The sequence below is a fragment of the Sceloporus occidentalis genome, unplaced genomic scaffold (genome assembly GCF_023333645.1).
Source record: "Sceloporus occidentalis isolate IW3139 unplaced genomic scaffold, rSceOcc1.0.p SCAF_49, whole genome shotgun sequence".
Classification (NCBI taxonomy): domain Eukaryota; kingdom Metazoa; phylum Chordata; class Lepidosauria; order Squamata; family Phrynosomatidae; genus Sceloporus; species Sceloporus occidentalis.
In genome coordinates this window covers 2,028,888-2,044,349 of record NW_028317029.1, presented here as the reverse complement: position 1 = coordinate 2,044,349, position 15,462 = coordinate 2,028,888, and the positions used below count along the sequence as shown (strand labels likewise).

At 37.6% G+C, this 15,462-nt stretch overlaps 1 protein-coding gene across 1 annotated transcript; it reads left to right on the top strand.

Annotated features, from left to right (window-relative positions):
• The first annotated feature begins 318 nt into the window (after nucleotides 1–318).
• Nucleotides 319–11,907, top strand: LOC149288817 (collagenase 3-like). Its single transcript, XM_089491165.1, has 11 exons — nucleotides 319–489; nucleotides 3,526–3,755; nucleotides 4,007–4,155; nucleotides 6,237–6,362; nucleotides 7,149–7,319; nucleotides 7,897–7,915; nucleotides 7,985–8,125; nucleotides 8,668–8,798; nucleotides 10,075–10,234; nucleotides 11,067–11,170; nucleotides 11,804–11,907. Exons 1-11 carry the CDS (start codon nucleotides 319–321, stop codon nucleotides 11,905–11,907), a joined length of 1,506 nt encoding a protein of 501 aa, XP_089347291.1.
• Nucleotides 11,908–15,462: the final 3,555 nt, after the last annotated feature.

The window sequence follows — 15,462 nt, the reverse complement described above, 5'->3', positions numbered from 1 at the left end:
GTTTTTTATGTCTAAATGTATACTGCCTAATCCTTTACATCTACAATCAGCATGTTTTTTTGCGCATATGGAGCAGAAGAATGCTAACCTCGGGCCTTTGGACGCTGCAAACAAAGCAGACACTAAGAATGTTGCCTTCGGGCTGTTTGCAATTAAGACATAAACATGCACACTTAATTCAAAACTCTAAACAAAGCCGTGAATGATTATGTTTACATTCGCAAGTAAGCACTGGCGTGCTAGATGCTATCTTTAAAAAGAGTATTAAAGAGTCAAAATTAAAACTTTGGAGCAGGCAGGCTTTGGCGAGGCTGGAAGATGGTTCTTCTTTGGCTCTTTGTCCAGAGTCTGCTGCTAATCATTGATCTCGCAAACCTTGTACCACTGCCAGAAGAAACGAAAGATGGGGCACAATGGTTGGCACCATTATCCGCGGATTTAGTGGCACTTTCAGAGGAGAGACACAATGCTGACTTAATAAAAGCTCAGGTAATGAATCGTTACAGCAAAATGTGCGACTTTCCCTTTAAAGGTTTCTCTGTTTTATTTATTTTCTACATTTATTTTATTTATCCTATTTTATTCTTTTGTGTAGATCTATTGAGAAGTGGCAGCGCCACAGCTTACAAAAGGGCATCACATTAACCAAGGATGCCACTATGGTGCCAGTGGTATTTGGCGAGCTTAAAAGAACTAATGTCTATGCTTTATTATTAAATTATTAAAATTTTTTCATTTTATTTATTTTTTAAAGGGGAAAATACTACATATATACAAAATATATTTCCCTGCACTCCATACCTATATGTTTTCTTTCTGCTGTTAAAATGATTACATTTAATTGCATTTAAATTATATTTAAATATTAATGTAATCATTTATTAATAATAAAATAAGATGCAAAATACTACATATACTTACATAATAATTACATAGCTAAATTTCTTCAAAATATGGTTCCGTATCCATGTTGTATTCCTTTTTGGGAATTATTATTTGCGTTAATTTTGTTTTGAACTTATTCACCTCGCATTTTGTATATCACTGTAAGTAAAGATGCTCTGCCAGTAATGGGTTTGGGTTTTCCTGGTTATTTTAACAAAAAGGGTGATTAAAACTGGATATTTTGTTCATTGGATATTTAAGAAACTAAAGTTACATAAAGTATTCATAAGAAACTGCTACAGAAACTATTTCTAATTACAAATCCAAATGCACGGCTTAAGTGCAGAAATTACACATAAAACATTTAAATTATTGCCGATTAATAAATTAATGATAAAAATGATTATACAAATATTATTAATATTATTAAAAGACGAACATTTTATGTTGAATGCTTTACTTAATGAAGTGCCCGATGGAGAGGGGGGTTAATCGTTCAAATATTTCTGCAGGGTACGAGGGAGATGAGGGGGCTTGAATTTTCTTTATAAATAAGGAGCATTCATGCTTAGAGCTCATTGCCAACAAAAAAAAACAAATCTCAAGTGCGTGATTGCATCTGTCATGTCATGGAAATGTAAGCTGTAAATATTACATGTATGTGATGAATTTGTATAACATATCAAAGTATTTCTGAAATGTATACATCCAGTGTAACATAAATAATTCAGCGGCAAACATTCTGAGAGGAGGATATGCAGAGGAATGAGCAGTCCCTGTGTTATTCAATAGAACCTGTGTAATACCCTGGGCAGTGATGTATTTACCTTTTAGGACTGCCCCAGGGCAGTGCCCCCAGCTGCCCCCTCCATGGTCAACATCCTTAATACATTAAAAGGCGTACAGCGGAGAGCTGGGATATGATGTCATACCCTGGCGCGCTGTGTCTTAATGGCGAGGAGCGCCTTTTAATGCAGTCTATGGAGGCTGTGCAGATCTGGCACAACTTGTATAGCATTAATAGGCTTGTTGGGGAGATCAGAAATCATTCTTGTAACCGGCCCATTTATGGCCCCCTGGACCTGCCGTCTGGGAGAAATTCTTCACACTTTAGTACCAAGAATAATAAATACTCCTATATATATTTTGTTGGTTTGTTGCATACGGGGACTGCCATCGGTTCATTCTCTTTGTTTTCTTGTCAGTCACCATGATCTGATTTTTATCTGAGTTTCTGATTGGATTGATCTGTTTTCTTCAGTGTCTCTCATACCGCTTTATGGCAATTTCAAATCATTACCTGTTTTTACATCCCCATTTACCTGCCACCCCATACCTGCTTTGGGTTATGTGAAGGTGCATCCTTACAGAATTACTAAGAAAGTGGTAGATAAGTGGAACAACCTCCCAACAGAACAGTGGAAGAAGTTAACAAAATTAAGGAATTTTAACATGTATGGTATAGGCACATTGCATATATCCTATATCCTGAATCTAAAATAATGCCCTTTTATTGCATCTACCTCCCTCTTTTGCATTGTAATGTACACCTTCTTTTCCTTTTAAGCGCTTCCACCAATAGTACTCAATTTCTACATTTCTCCTAAGAGTAGTAGAAACAACGCTCTCTGGTGATCATACCTGCTTTTTTCTGCCTTTTTCTATCTGTCTCAAATTTTTTCCATCTTGGCGCACGTCTATACCACATCCATCTATGGCGGCTCCTGGCCAAGATATGCCCCTGCCTGGGACTACTAACTACTGGCTCTAGTTACTAAAAAGCAAGAGTTTAAAGTATAAGATATTTGCATAAAATAGACTAAATGTCAAACTTGCATATTCATTGCTTTAAACTTAACTTTACATTTGCATCAAATTATAGTTCATTCTCATTAACTATAAAAACAGCAATTTAGGGATTAGTTGAGATCCGAGGTTCACCCTTGGTTAATAGAGGGTGATTGAGATCTTGGCTTTATTTGCGTTTTATTATTAAACAGACAAGTTTGGTTTGTTATTGTAACTTGCAACCCTCAAAATGTCAAATTGCATGTACTCTCATCTACTGAGAAGTAGCTTATTTACTAGTGAATATTTAAGGTGCACTTGAGTGAGATCAGTTGAGTTAACTCGCAACACATCACTTGACTTTTTAGTTAATCAAATCAAATGTTGATGTAAGAGTGTGTATTAATGTAAGTATGTTTAGGGTCAGTGTGCGGACACAGAAATGCGGGGTCAATAGAACCGTGCAAAAGACATCTGGTCAAAAAGAAAAGCGTTCTCAAAGTGAAGAATGAAAAGCTAAAGTCTAATCCCAGAGACTTCCATGTTAGTTAGAATTTAGTTAGAAGTATTTATGTTCAATGAACACAGTTATGTCAGAAGGGCGTTTTAAGCTTAATATTTTGTTAACTGTTGCCTTAGTATAATTTAACAAAAAATACATTTTTCAGGAAGTAGATCCGCATAAGATTAATGACAAAGCCAATTGCACAAGATGTTTACATGCAGAAATTCTATATAGCAAATTTAAAAAAATTCTATAATGTTATTATTACTGGTTATCATATTACGGATACAAATTATTATACAAATACTTGCAAATGCAAAGTAATATAAATTTTCATCTCTCAACAGGAATATATAAACCAGTATTATAGTGAAATTCCCATACTTAGACGTATGACAAACCCAATCGAAGAGAAAATAAAGACAATGCAAAATTTCTTTGGTCTGAACATCACAGGCAAAATAGATGACGCAACCATGGAAGTTATACTCAAGCCCAGATGTGGAGTTCCAGATGTGCAAAGATATAGTTACTTTCCCGAAAAACCAAAGTGGGAGAAAACAACAATCACCTACAGGTAAGTAAGCTCGAGCCAGATGATTATTGTGCTGATTATTAATATTTTTAAATACTGGTTGATAATTGCAGATTCTCAGAAAATCTCATTTATTCTGGTTCTGGCTTTTTTACTCTTCAGAAATGAGAAGTGGGTTCTGCATTTGAAACATGGGGAAATATTAGATCTATAGGGTATGCTAAAGTTACAGCTTCTTAGCAGAATACTTTGTATATGGTACTGTTAAAACATACATTGGAACTTTATTGCAGGATTATAAACTACACGCCTGACATAGCAGAATCAGAAGTGAATAGCGCCATATCGCGTGCCCTTCAGTTGTGGAGTGATGTCATACCCTTAAATTTTGTGCAGCTTTATTCTGGTGATGCAGACATCATGATCTCATTCGGTTCCAGAGGTATGGATACATATCAGACAAAAAAAAATGTTCTTAAGTCAAAAAAATAAAGCGTGGAAACATGTAATATAAATATTTAATATTAGTATTTATTATTATTATTAGTAGTAGTAGTAGTAGTAGTCATAGTAGTTAAGCTAGAGATAGTAGTAGCCGATGGAGGAGTATTTATTATAATTATTAGAGTGGTAGTAGTGACAATTATTATTACTAGTAGTAGTAATATCAGTAATAGTGGTAATAGCAGTAGCAATATTTGTTTAGTATTAGCAATAGTGGTACTCAAGTGGTAGTAGAAGAATTTTATTAGTAAGAAGTAGCAGGATTTAGTAGTAGTAGCATTATTAGCAGAATTTAGTAGTATTAACAGTATTGATAGTATCATTTGTTTATCAGCATTAGTAATAGTATTGGTAGCAGCAGTGTAATTTGTAGAATTTGTAGTTAACTATTTGTAATAGTAGTAGCAGCGGTAGTGTTGCTGTTTAGTAGTAGTAGTAGTAGTAGTAGTAGTAGTAGTAGTATCCATTGAGCAGTAGCAGTACAGAAAGCCTACTGCTCTCTTGTATATCAATGTACTATATCATCTAGAGCATGTTTTAGAGAACGTAATAGTAAAAAGTCTTGTGTACTATATAAGTATAGTAGTACTATATAGTAGTATTTGTTTAATATTAATAGTAGCAGCAGTAGTGCTATACAACCAAAGATATGTGGACACCTGACCATCATGCCTATATGAACTTATTGGAAATCACATTCCAACAATCGTCTTTCCAATTCATCCCAAAGGTGTTCGATGGGGTTGAAGTCAGGGTCTCGAGTTCCTCTACGCCAAACTTATCCACCTATGTCTTTATGGACCTTCCGTTGTGCACAGGGTTACAGTCAGGGCCGGCCCGACAATGGATCCGAGTGGGGCAACCGCTCCAGGCGGCACTTTTGAAGGGGCGGCACTTTGCCGCCCCAAGCCCTTTTTTTTTTTAAAGCGAAAGAGAGAGAGAGGGGCGCCGAGTGGTTTTCGCTTACCAAGCTGTCAGTACCAGCTCGGCGCCCCTCTCTCTCTCCTCTGCGGCGAGTCTTCCTGTTCGGTCTCGGTGCCGGCTTGTAATGCTGAGTGCCGGAAGATTTCCGGCGCTCAGCATTACAAGCCGGCACCGAGACCGAACAGGGAGACTCGCCGCAGGACTGCTGAAAGGTAAGTACAAGGAGGGCGGCAGGGACGGAGGGAGAGCTAGGGTAGATAATGGGGGGGGCGGCAGGGACGGAGGGAGAGGAAGGGTAGATAAGGGGGGGGCGGCATTTTAAAATTCGCCCCAGGCGGCATTTTGCCTTGGGCCGGCCCTGGTTACAGTCATGCTGGAACAGGAAAGGGTCTTCCCCAAACTAGCGCCTCAAAGTTGGAAGCATACAATCTTTACCTTTAATCTTAACCTTCACAGGAACGAATGTGCCAAACAGCCCCAGACCATTATCCCTCCTTCACTAATCTTACAGTAGGCACTATGCATTCCAATAGATAGCATTCTCTTGGGATCTGCCATAGTCCATCAGACTCCCAGATACTGAAGCGTGATATATCACTCCAGAGAACATGTTTCCATTGTGCTTTACACCAGCCCAGCTGACACTTGGCATTGATCATAGTGATCTTAAGCTTGTATGCAGCTGCTCGGCCATGGAAACCCATTTTGTGAAGCTCCTGATCCACAGATGCAGTCTGGTATCTCTGTAATGAGTGATAAGATTGGTGATTTCCATGGACCGTTGCTCAGTGGCTGAGCTGTTGTTACTCTTAGACGCTTCCAGGGCAGACACTTCATGAAAAGACTTGTGGCAAAGGTAGCATCCTCTGACGTGCCTCTGAGCTCTTCAGTGCGACCCATTCTACTGCCAATGTTTGTCTATGGAGATGGCTGCCTATGTGTTTGATGTTATACAAATGTTAGCGACAACTGTGGCTGAAACACCTAAAATCAATCATTAGGAGTGTTGTTCATATAATGTACATTATATAGTGTATAATTACTAGTAGCAATATTTTTTGTTAGCCTAATATTTTTTTATTTTTGGTTGCACAGTTCACGGAGACTTTTTCCCTTTCGATGGTCCCTCTGGCGTTTTGGCTCATGCCTTTGCACCGAGTGAAGGAATTGGAGGTGATGCACATTTTGATGAGGAAGAAACATGGACACTGGGACATCAAGGTGATGACACTTTCGGGAGTCTAGTTCATCCTGCTATGATTCATTTGAATTCAGAAATACCTGAGCTATGTTTCATGTGACACATTTAAGACAGTAGCTGGTAATTAAGTTGACACGTTTTAATAATAATTGAGCCGTCAAAGTTTTTCGGAAAATATGCTGCACATTAAACAAATACATGAAAATGTATTTTCCATTACAACACAAAAGTATTGGCGGTAGTGGTATGTTTACCATGGTGGTTGCCCTAGATCTGACTTAGGAAAGCACCCCCAGTGACAACCTCCATGGTCACCATCCTCACCAGGATATGATGTCCCATCCCAGAGATCCCTGTTTTAAAATACACATTGTCTTTAAATGCAAACTATATGAATTTCAGAGAGGAGCACAATGGATCACTAATCTGACGTTCATCGATTCGAAAAAAAAGGTTAAATGTTTATTGTTATTATACAGTAAACAGTTTACCAATTTACAGTTTTATCAGGACCACCAAAGGTGCCAACTTCATCCTCCAGTATTAGCCCACTGTTCCAACGCAGCAACCCCAGAGAGCAACACCCAAGTGGGTTTGATTCACTAAAAAATCAAGTGGAAGTTAAGTAAAGGGTTAGATCCACTGTCACCAGTTCATGTCATTAATGGCTGCATATCATGTCATGTAGGAGTACATGATATGCAGCCACTAATGTGAAAGCAAGAAAACCCTTACAGGAAACATTTGCCCTGTTCATTTGCATAGATAAATGATATTATGGTATTGATCAAATAATTAATTTTTAGGTACAAACATTTTTCTGGTCGCTGCCCATGAGTTTGGTCACTCACTGGGATTGGAACACTCCAAAGATCCAAGTGCGTTAATGTATCCAACAGTTAACCCAAATACATACGTGAATCCAGCCCAATATAAACTCTCGGCAGATGATATCGCTGGAATCCAGGCTTTATATGGTATGTTCTATATAACTGTACTTAATATATATATCCCCACCAATTAATACTCTTTCTTAAACTGCACCTTAACCAGTTTTAAAAGTTTTGGTTGGATTTATGGTCTACTTGATTAGCTACTACAGTAATGAATTAGTTATTTACACAATTTTTGGATGTTTAATTATGATAATTATTAATTATGCAGGCATTATGAAAATAAGCACATCAATTTGCTATTAATTTAACCCAAATGTCTAAAACTTCAATAATATGAACTTAAATTAATGCAACTGGAAAAAAAATAAAAGCCATTTTTTTTAACCTTTTATTCCCAAAATCCTGTCGGACAACGACACTATCCGTTCTCCATACCTTAGGAGTTTTGTCACTGAGCCTTTGCTCAAGAATAAATGTATCTTCTCTCACTGGAGTTTAAGTTTAAGGAGATTATGACACCACTGGGTATGGCCACTGATCAAATTCACCATTTACCTTGGCATCTACAGAAACATGCAAACAAAGCTACCTAAGTATGTATGTTAAATATTCTGCAATTAAATAGAATTTGGTCAACATCTGTGTGTTTATGATGAAGGTGCCAGGAATCCTAGCGTGCCAAAACCCAACCCAAAGCCAACGCAGCCTCCAAGACAGCCTCAACCCAGGCCAACAAAAGCACCCAGCAAACCTGCCCCCCAGCCTAACCCAACAAAAGCTCCGGTGAATCCAGACAGGAACCCAACAGTGCCGGGGAAATGTGACCGGACACTGGAGTTTGACGCCGTTACAAGCATGAGAGGGGATCTGCTATTTTTTAAAGATGGGTAATAAAAATGTTTTTTCTAAATATTTATACATTCAGTGGAGGCATCGACACTTGCAAAAACTAAAAAATGTACAGCAATGTGCGTATTTCTGTCCATTTTACAAAAAAAGGATTTAAAAAAAGAAACGTGCCTTTGCACATGGACTTAATGTTATGCATTGTGCATATCCATGGGGAATATGTGAAAAAGATGAAAAAGGTGCCTTTTTAGAAGGATGGCTCACCTGTACACAAACAGGCATTTTTTGTTTTTCCGTTGAGAAAGTAAATGGTCATCTCCTCCTATTAAGACAAAACTTTTCATTAAGTGTTAATGTGATAAAAATTATGATTTGTACTGGTAGTTCTAACACACATTTGCATTTAAGTGTGTGTCAGACAGATGTATTTTGTCAGTGAATTTATTTAATAAACATATGGATGAAAACTCTAGTGTTATATATGCTTTGATGACTTTATTTTTAACCAACATCTTGAAGTTATATGGTTCTTTTGTATTAAAAAAAGCTAATTAATTTTTCCATTTCTACTTTTGAATAGAATTTTTTGGAGGAAACGTCCACAAAAGCCTGACGTTGAAGCTAACTTCATTGATGCTGTTTGGCCAAACCTGGGGAGAGTGGATGCAGCTCTTGAAGTTCCAGAAAGAGACATTGTTTACCTCTTCAAAGGTATACAACGCTCCATGTCCTCCCACGAGTCAGTGCCTATTTTCATACATGCCAAATCTTGCATGCCTGGCCCTAGCAGCAGCTGCCTGACATTGGGCACTGTGGCTAAGTTTATTGTTTATACTTATTCCCAGGTCCTTCTCATTTAATGGTTTCCCTAACACAAACTCATTGAAGGTATAAATACACCTTTATTTATTTTCCCAAAATATATAACTTTTCATTTGTCAACAATAAATCTCATCTGTAACTTGGTCACCCATGCCTCCAGTTTAACCAAACCTCCAAAGGAAGAAATGTTTGGTTCAAACTCTATTACCTCTAATTTTTTGCCATCTGCAAACACTGGCAAATGGCTTTCAATAGCAAGATTATTAACAAATACACTAAACAACAATGATAGCAAATAAACATAATTTGTAAGAATCTAAGAATCAGGCAAACACAGGTGTAAGTAAGTGTAAGAAAAAGTTGCCGAACATATCTGCAGCTGTATGTGTGCTAAATTTTTTATGTGTTTTTTATGAGGGGTAACGATGTCTCCAGTCACTGTGGGTGCCATGTATGAATCAGGATTATCATATGTTTCATGTGACCTGATGGTCTTCTCCATATTGAAGCAGGGAGAGGGCAGGAGTAGGGCTCAACTTGCAGGTGGCCTTAGTGAATACAGAAGCAGAGGAGGACAAAATATATTAACTCCCCACTCAATGACCAAAAGACAACATCAGAAGGAAGGATTTACAAGCAAATCAGAAGAATCCCAGGGTATAAAGATATCATCTAGATTCAAGATTGATCAAGATTAAACCCAATCAAGAGACCCACAAGGACTGGAAATCTTTGTATTTTTTTCTAATCACATACAATCTGTTGTCTTACATCATTGATTTTATTCAGCTTCCCCCTCGTGCTTCTTCTTGATGAAACCGATCAAAATGTAAAGAAGAATTTTCACCCCCACAACTTTTAGAACAACTGCTTGGCACACGACGACATTTAGTTGATATTTTTGTCCTTCTCTTCAACCCTCCATTATAAGAGTTACCAGAAAGGGGAGAATTAAATTATGGAGAGGAACAACCATGCACAGCCTGAGAACATCAAGTTTACATACCTGCCCTTATGGTATCCACGTAATATAGCTATAAATATAGATTTCAATTTTATTTTTTCTGTAAATAACACATTCTGAACAGGGGAATGTATATTTTTAAAAAGTAATATTTTAATTAATATTTGAAATCATGTTTCGTCTTCCCATTTTTTCCCACAGGTAGACAGTACTGGGCTACAAGTGGCTATAAAATGCTGTGGGGTTATCCCCGAGATATCTCAAGGTTCGGTTTCCCAAGATCGGTTACAAAGATCGATGCCGCGCTATACATGGGAAGCGAAATGAAAATCATTTTCTTTATAGGAGATAAGTACTGGAGGTTAGTTGTGAATCTATTACAATATATTGTTGGATTAAATACAAAATAACTTGTTGTGAGATGACTGTTAGGTCCGCTCCTCTGGGCCTGGGTTGTCAAGAATGTATCTATGGCTTTTGGTATTTACTACAATATAATCACATCAACTTAAAATTTAAAATATAATATATATATAATTATCATATATATTATAATTACAATATCAGGATGAGCTCTAAAAAATCTTTATAATGCAGAGCAGCAGTGGAACTCATTATGAGTCTGATATAACTCATCTACAGTGACCTATGTAATCAATTTTAGTTATTAAGTTATACATAATATATTGTTCAAAAGTTTGGGGTCGCATAGAATGGGTTCTTGTTTTGGAAGACGAAGAATACATTATGTCCGTTTAAATAACATGAAATGTATCAGAAATCCAGCGCAGACAGGGTTAATGTTGTAAATGACTATTGTAGCTGGAAACAGCTGATGTTTAATGTAATATCTTCATTAGGCATTCAAAGGCCCTTTATCACTCCCATCACTCCTGTGTTCCAATGGCCCTTTATCACTCCCATCACTCCTGTGTTCCAATGGCCCTTTATCACTCCCATCACTCCTGTGTTCCAATGGCACGTTGTGTTCGCTGATCCAAGTTTAAGTTTAAAAGGCTAATTGATCGTTAGAAAAGCATTTTGCAAATTATGTTACAGCCAGAAATGTCCTTGTTTTTCCATGAAGCCAGCAAAAGTGACCCCAAACTTTTCAATGCCATTTATTTTATTTCCACATCTGTAACGTTGGTTATTGACAGCATTGCATTTGATGATACTTGTCTCTTACTTAGCTATAATCGATCAAGATACAGAATGGACTCAAAATCCCCCAAAAGAATAAAAGATGGTTTTCATGGGATTTCTAAAAAAGTGGATTCTGCTTTCCAAAATGATGGTAAGTTTTGTGACACACACAAAACAACAAAAACGAAGTCCATTGGGGCCGACTAAGAGCATACTGTAATAAAAACCAAAAAGAAAATTTGGAAAAGTATTAATACAGGGCTAAATAATTAATAAGCCGGCTGAGGGTAATAGTGATTTTTCTGGCTGCAATGATGTTTGCAGTGATGATATAGTTAGTTTTAGAATGAGTCATTTTTATTTTCCATTGATGGGTATTGATACAGGTATACAATACATTTTTGGCTGCGACCAGAAGGCCACTTGTCTTTAAATCTCCACCGGGCTAAGAGGTGTCAGCCCAAAAATACTTAATCTTAGATAAATTCAATAAAAATGGCTGTATATAGTTCAGCAGAAACGCTCTGGGTGTGATTTCTTATCTAAGACCACCACACCTTTCCATTTTCTGCATGCGCTATATCTGTTTCGGCTCCATGCATGCAAATGTTGCCAGTAGCAACAATTAATTCTGCATTTGCTAGGATTGCTTGGACTGCACTAGAAAATTCATGACTGTTGGTAGCTATGATTCAACTTGTACATAGTCATTTCCCTTGGACGTTATTTCGTTTTTGCCAGGAATAGTTAGTTTACATGCAATAAATGTTGTTCTGATTCTTAGATTACCTCTACTTCTCGAACGGACCTCATCATATTGAATATAACTACAGAAGACAAAGAGTTCTGGGAAGTATCCCCAACTATCGTTTCCTGAACTGCCCCTGAACAGAAACATTTCATTCTTTGCTCTATTCTGTAATGATTGTATCACAATGTGTAAGATATCTTAATAATCCCCCCAAAAAGTATATTATAAAATAAACTGTATTCTAAGCGTTACGTTATATTTGCGCATTTTATTTTCCCAGATAAAGCATTTTATAAAATAAATAATACATTTGGCATTGCTCCCCCTGGCAAGCAAAGAGGCAGTCCGCAGGGCTGTCCCCACAATCATTCCCATGTGCCGCGTTTCCAGCATGTAATGCTCCCTAAATTCTCTGACGTATAATAATTACACATGAAATCTCCGTAACTGTTTCCGTGAGATAGCCATATTCACAAAACAAAGCAGTCGACTCAATAGCGCACATAATTAAACACTAGAGGGCAGCGTTGAGGCGAATGTAAATGTGGGTATTGCGTGGATACATTTGTTGGAATAAAAAATGCAACATGCAAAAGTTTGAAAACTGGTCTTATCGCCATAGCAACCAATTAACTAGACCATTCAGCGGGAACATTCCATTTCTACATTACACTAAGTTTGAACATTTGCACCATAATTTTTTTTTTTTCACTTAATCGGTATTGCGATGACAAGGGATTTATCGCAAAAATTTTAAACTCGGATAAAAAAGGTGCCAGGTTGGAAGGCAGATGTTACTGCGGAAGCCAGTATATAGCAACTGTTTACACTCTTAATACTTAAGACATTAAACTAAATGGAAAGGAAAATATTTAAATTGCATGCTGTAAATTGTTGCTAATTTGTTCAAATGATCGGTTTAAAAATTAGCAGGGTCTCAAGCACAATTTATATTTGCATTGTTATTTGCAAATTGTATTTGCACATATTTTGATCTTACTAATCTGAAAAATAAAAGAAAATATGACATCACTGATGTTCTTTAGCAGCAGATCCTTTAAGTCCTGTAAGTTGCGAGGTGTAAGAGTATGCGGTGATACCTTTTTTATTGGACTAACATAATATTTAAAAGACAAGCTTTCGAGAGTTATCCTCCATTCATCAGGTCTGAAGCAATACTACACACACATATGTATATATATGTATATATATATATATATATATATATATATATATATATATATATATATATATATATATACTGTGTGTATATATATATATATATATTCACACTGAATACAATAGTTATCAGTAACCCATCTTTCACTCTGATGTAAACTTTGGGCTATCCACGATTAATAAACATTGTCCTAGCCTCCCCTATATGCGTTGGCGCAAATCCGATCGATGTATCGATGTATCTCTGTTCTTCGCTGTCGTTCAGTAGGTTCACCATCATTCATCAAGATCTGGAATACCTTGTATTTCAGGTTTTGCAGAGATGTATTTATCCTGCTTTGGCAACAAACAGAATGTAATTATATGTTTCCACAAACATAACAGAAGTAATAAAAGCTATAAAAATGACTAATTCCTTTCAGGACCGCTAAATGATATACAGTATTGCTACGTGGCTGGTAATATATTGTGTTTAATGGCTTACATGGCAGGGTGTCTGTATATTTTTTGAAGATATTATTGATATTCCCTGTCAGACATATGTATCGGAAATAATACCAAACATTTCTTACAGAAGAGGGAGGACAGGCAACATCATTGTCCGGTCAATGAGAGGCAAGGGGTAGACATGGCCAGATCTAAGCGACTCATGTAATGCCACATTCTGTCCAATTTCACCAAACTCTATCTATCTTTATCTATATTCTTCCGATACCACTGTAGTTTTTGAGCTTCATGGTGAACGGGATGGTTATAGCTATAAAACCTAACCTCACTTAAATATTTTTTATTTTCCACATTGGGAAAAAACGGTTGTTGTTTTTATCCACGATACCGAGAAAAGGACTGTTGTTGCTTCTATAAATGTATTAGCAGGGAGTACACCGCAAACAAGAAACACAACAGCTTTGTTATCCTTAATCAGAGTCTTATGTTAATGGTTAAAGTGCATGAGGACAAACATTGCATGTTCACATAATTTGCTTTACTTGCTCCTAAAAAAACACTGCATTGCTTCTGAACCTTGACACAAAAATATGTTGCTAAGAATAATAAAGCCAGGATTTATGGAAGGTTACATGCAGGCCCCGACCCGCAAACCAAGCAAATCACACAAAACAAAGCAAGAATTCAGAGGCATAAATATTGGGGATTCCGGCACACTATGTGGCCATATATTGCTTAGCTTGCCACTATGCCAAAGCACCCCAAGTTTGGCGAGCCCTATCTAATTTTACATGTCTATATTGCTTACCAATGAGCTGCATTAGTGGGACTGCACTGCATTACAACCCAAATGAGACCTTCAAGCAATGTAAAGCCTTCTCTGGCCCCCATTAATGAGGCATCTGTGTGGCAAGAGAGGCTGCTTCTGCCACCATTCCTGGGAACATCAGTGGGCGGTCCCGCTGACATCGGTGGGCGGTCCCGTGACATCGGTGGCCGGTCCCGTCACATCGGTAGGAGTTCCCTCTGATGTCAGCGGGAATCACCCCCATTTAAAGGGCAGATGGGCGGGGAGCGGGGATTCGGGTGTTGACCCGGTCAAACCCAGAGAGTTCCCAGGTATGCCTGCCACCAAGCACACTCCCTATAGGCATGTGGCGCATGCCACTTACCGTAACAATTCTGGTCCTTTGGTGTGCGGCTGGATACACATGGCAGGGTATAGGAGAGACTGCCAGGGCCATAAGCTGTAAATCCCCACTACAGCTCTGCTTACGTGGAAGTGAACCAGGGAACAGTCATGATTTTTGCATTTAAAAAGTACGGTATTTGCTTGATTATAAGACGACCCTGATTATAAGACGACCCCCCAAAATCCGAATATTAATTTATGAAAAAAAGAAAAAGCCTGAATATAAGATGACCCTATAGGAAAAAAGTTTTACCAGTAAATGTTAATTCATGTAAACTATGTGAACAATTTTTTTTTTAATTAAAACTATGATTGAGAAAAATATTTTGTTCTTATTTCATTTTTTGAAATGTGCCCCATGATATGCCCTTTGACCCCCCATGTGCCACTCTGCCTCCAGAATTGCCTTATACCCCTATATGCCACTCTGGCATTTAGGGGGTTAAACGGTATATTATGGGGCAGAGTGGCATATAGGGAGGTATAAGGCATTTCAGGAGGCAGAGTGGCATTAAGGGGGTTAAAAGGCATTTCACAGAGCACTCTGCCTCCAGAAATGCCTTATGCCCCCCATTTAACACTCCCTCCCCCTCCCCCGATTATAAGAAGAGGGGTATTTTTCAGAGCATTTGGTCTTATAATCGAGCAAATACGGTAATTGTATCTATTCATAACCCTTCTGAATGTTTCACATAAAGTGAAATTCATTATTACAAATCATTGGGTTTGCTCCTCTTTTATCCACTTTGTCTTTCCACCTCAAGCATTTTTTTCCATATTTAAACTCACCTCTGTCCATAATTTCCTCAGTAGAATTTGACAGCAGATAAGAACCATTCGGCCCGTCTAGTCTGCCCATTTTTCCTGATGTAGA

Excerpts from the sequence above, each read along its gene's own strand:
- LOC149288817 (XM_089491165.1), top strand. The coding sequence starts at position 319 with ATGGTTCTTCTTTGGCTCTTTGTCCAGAGTCTGCTGCTAATCATTGAT. Across the intron at positions 4,156-6,236 it reads GATCTCATTCGGTTCCAGAG|TTCACGGAGACTTTTTCCCT; the intron begins GTATGGATACAT and ends TTGGTTGCACAG. Across the intron at positions 8,799-10,074 it reads CATTGTTTACCTCTTCAAAG|GTAGACAGTACTGGGCTACA; the intron begins GTATACAACGCT and ends TTTTTCCCACAG.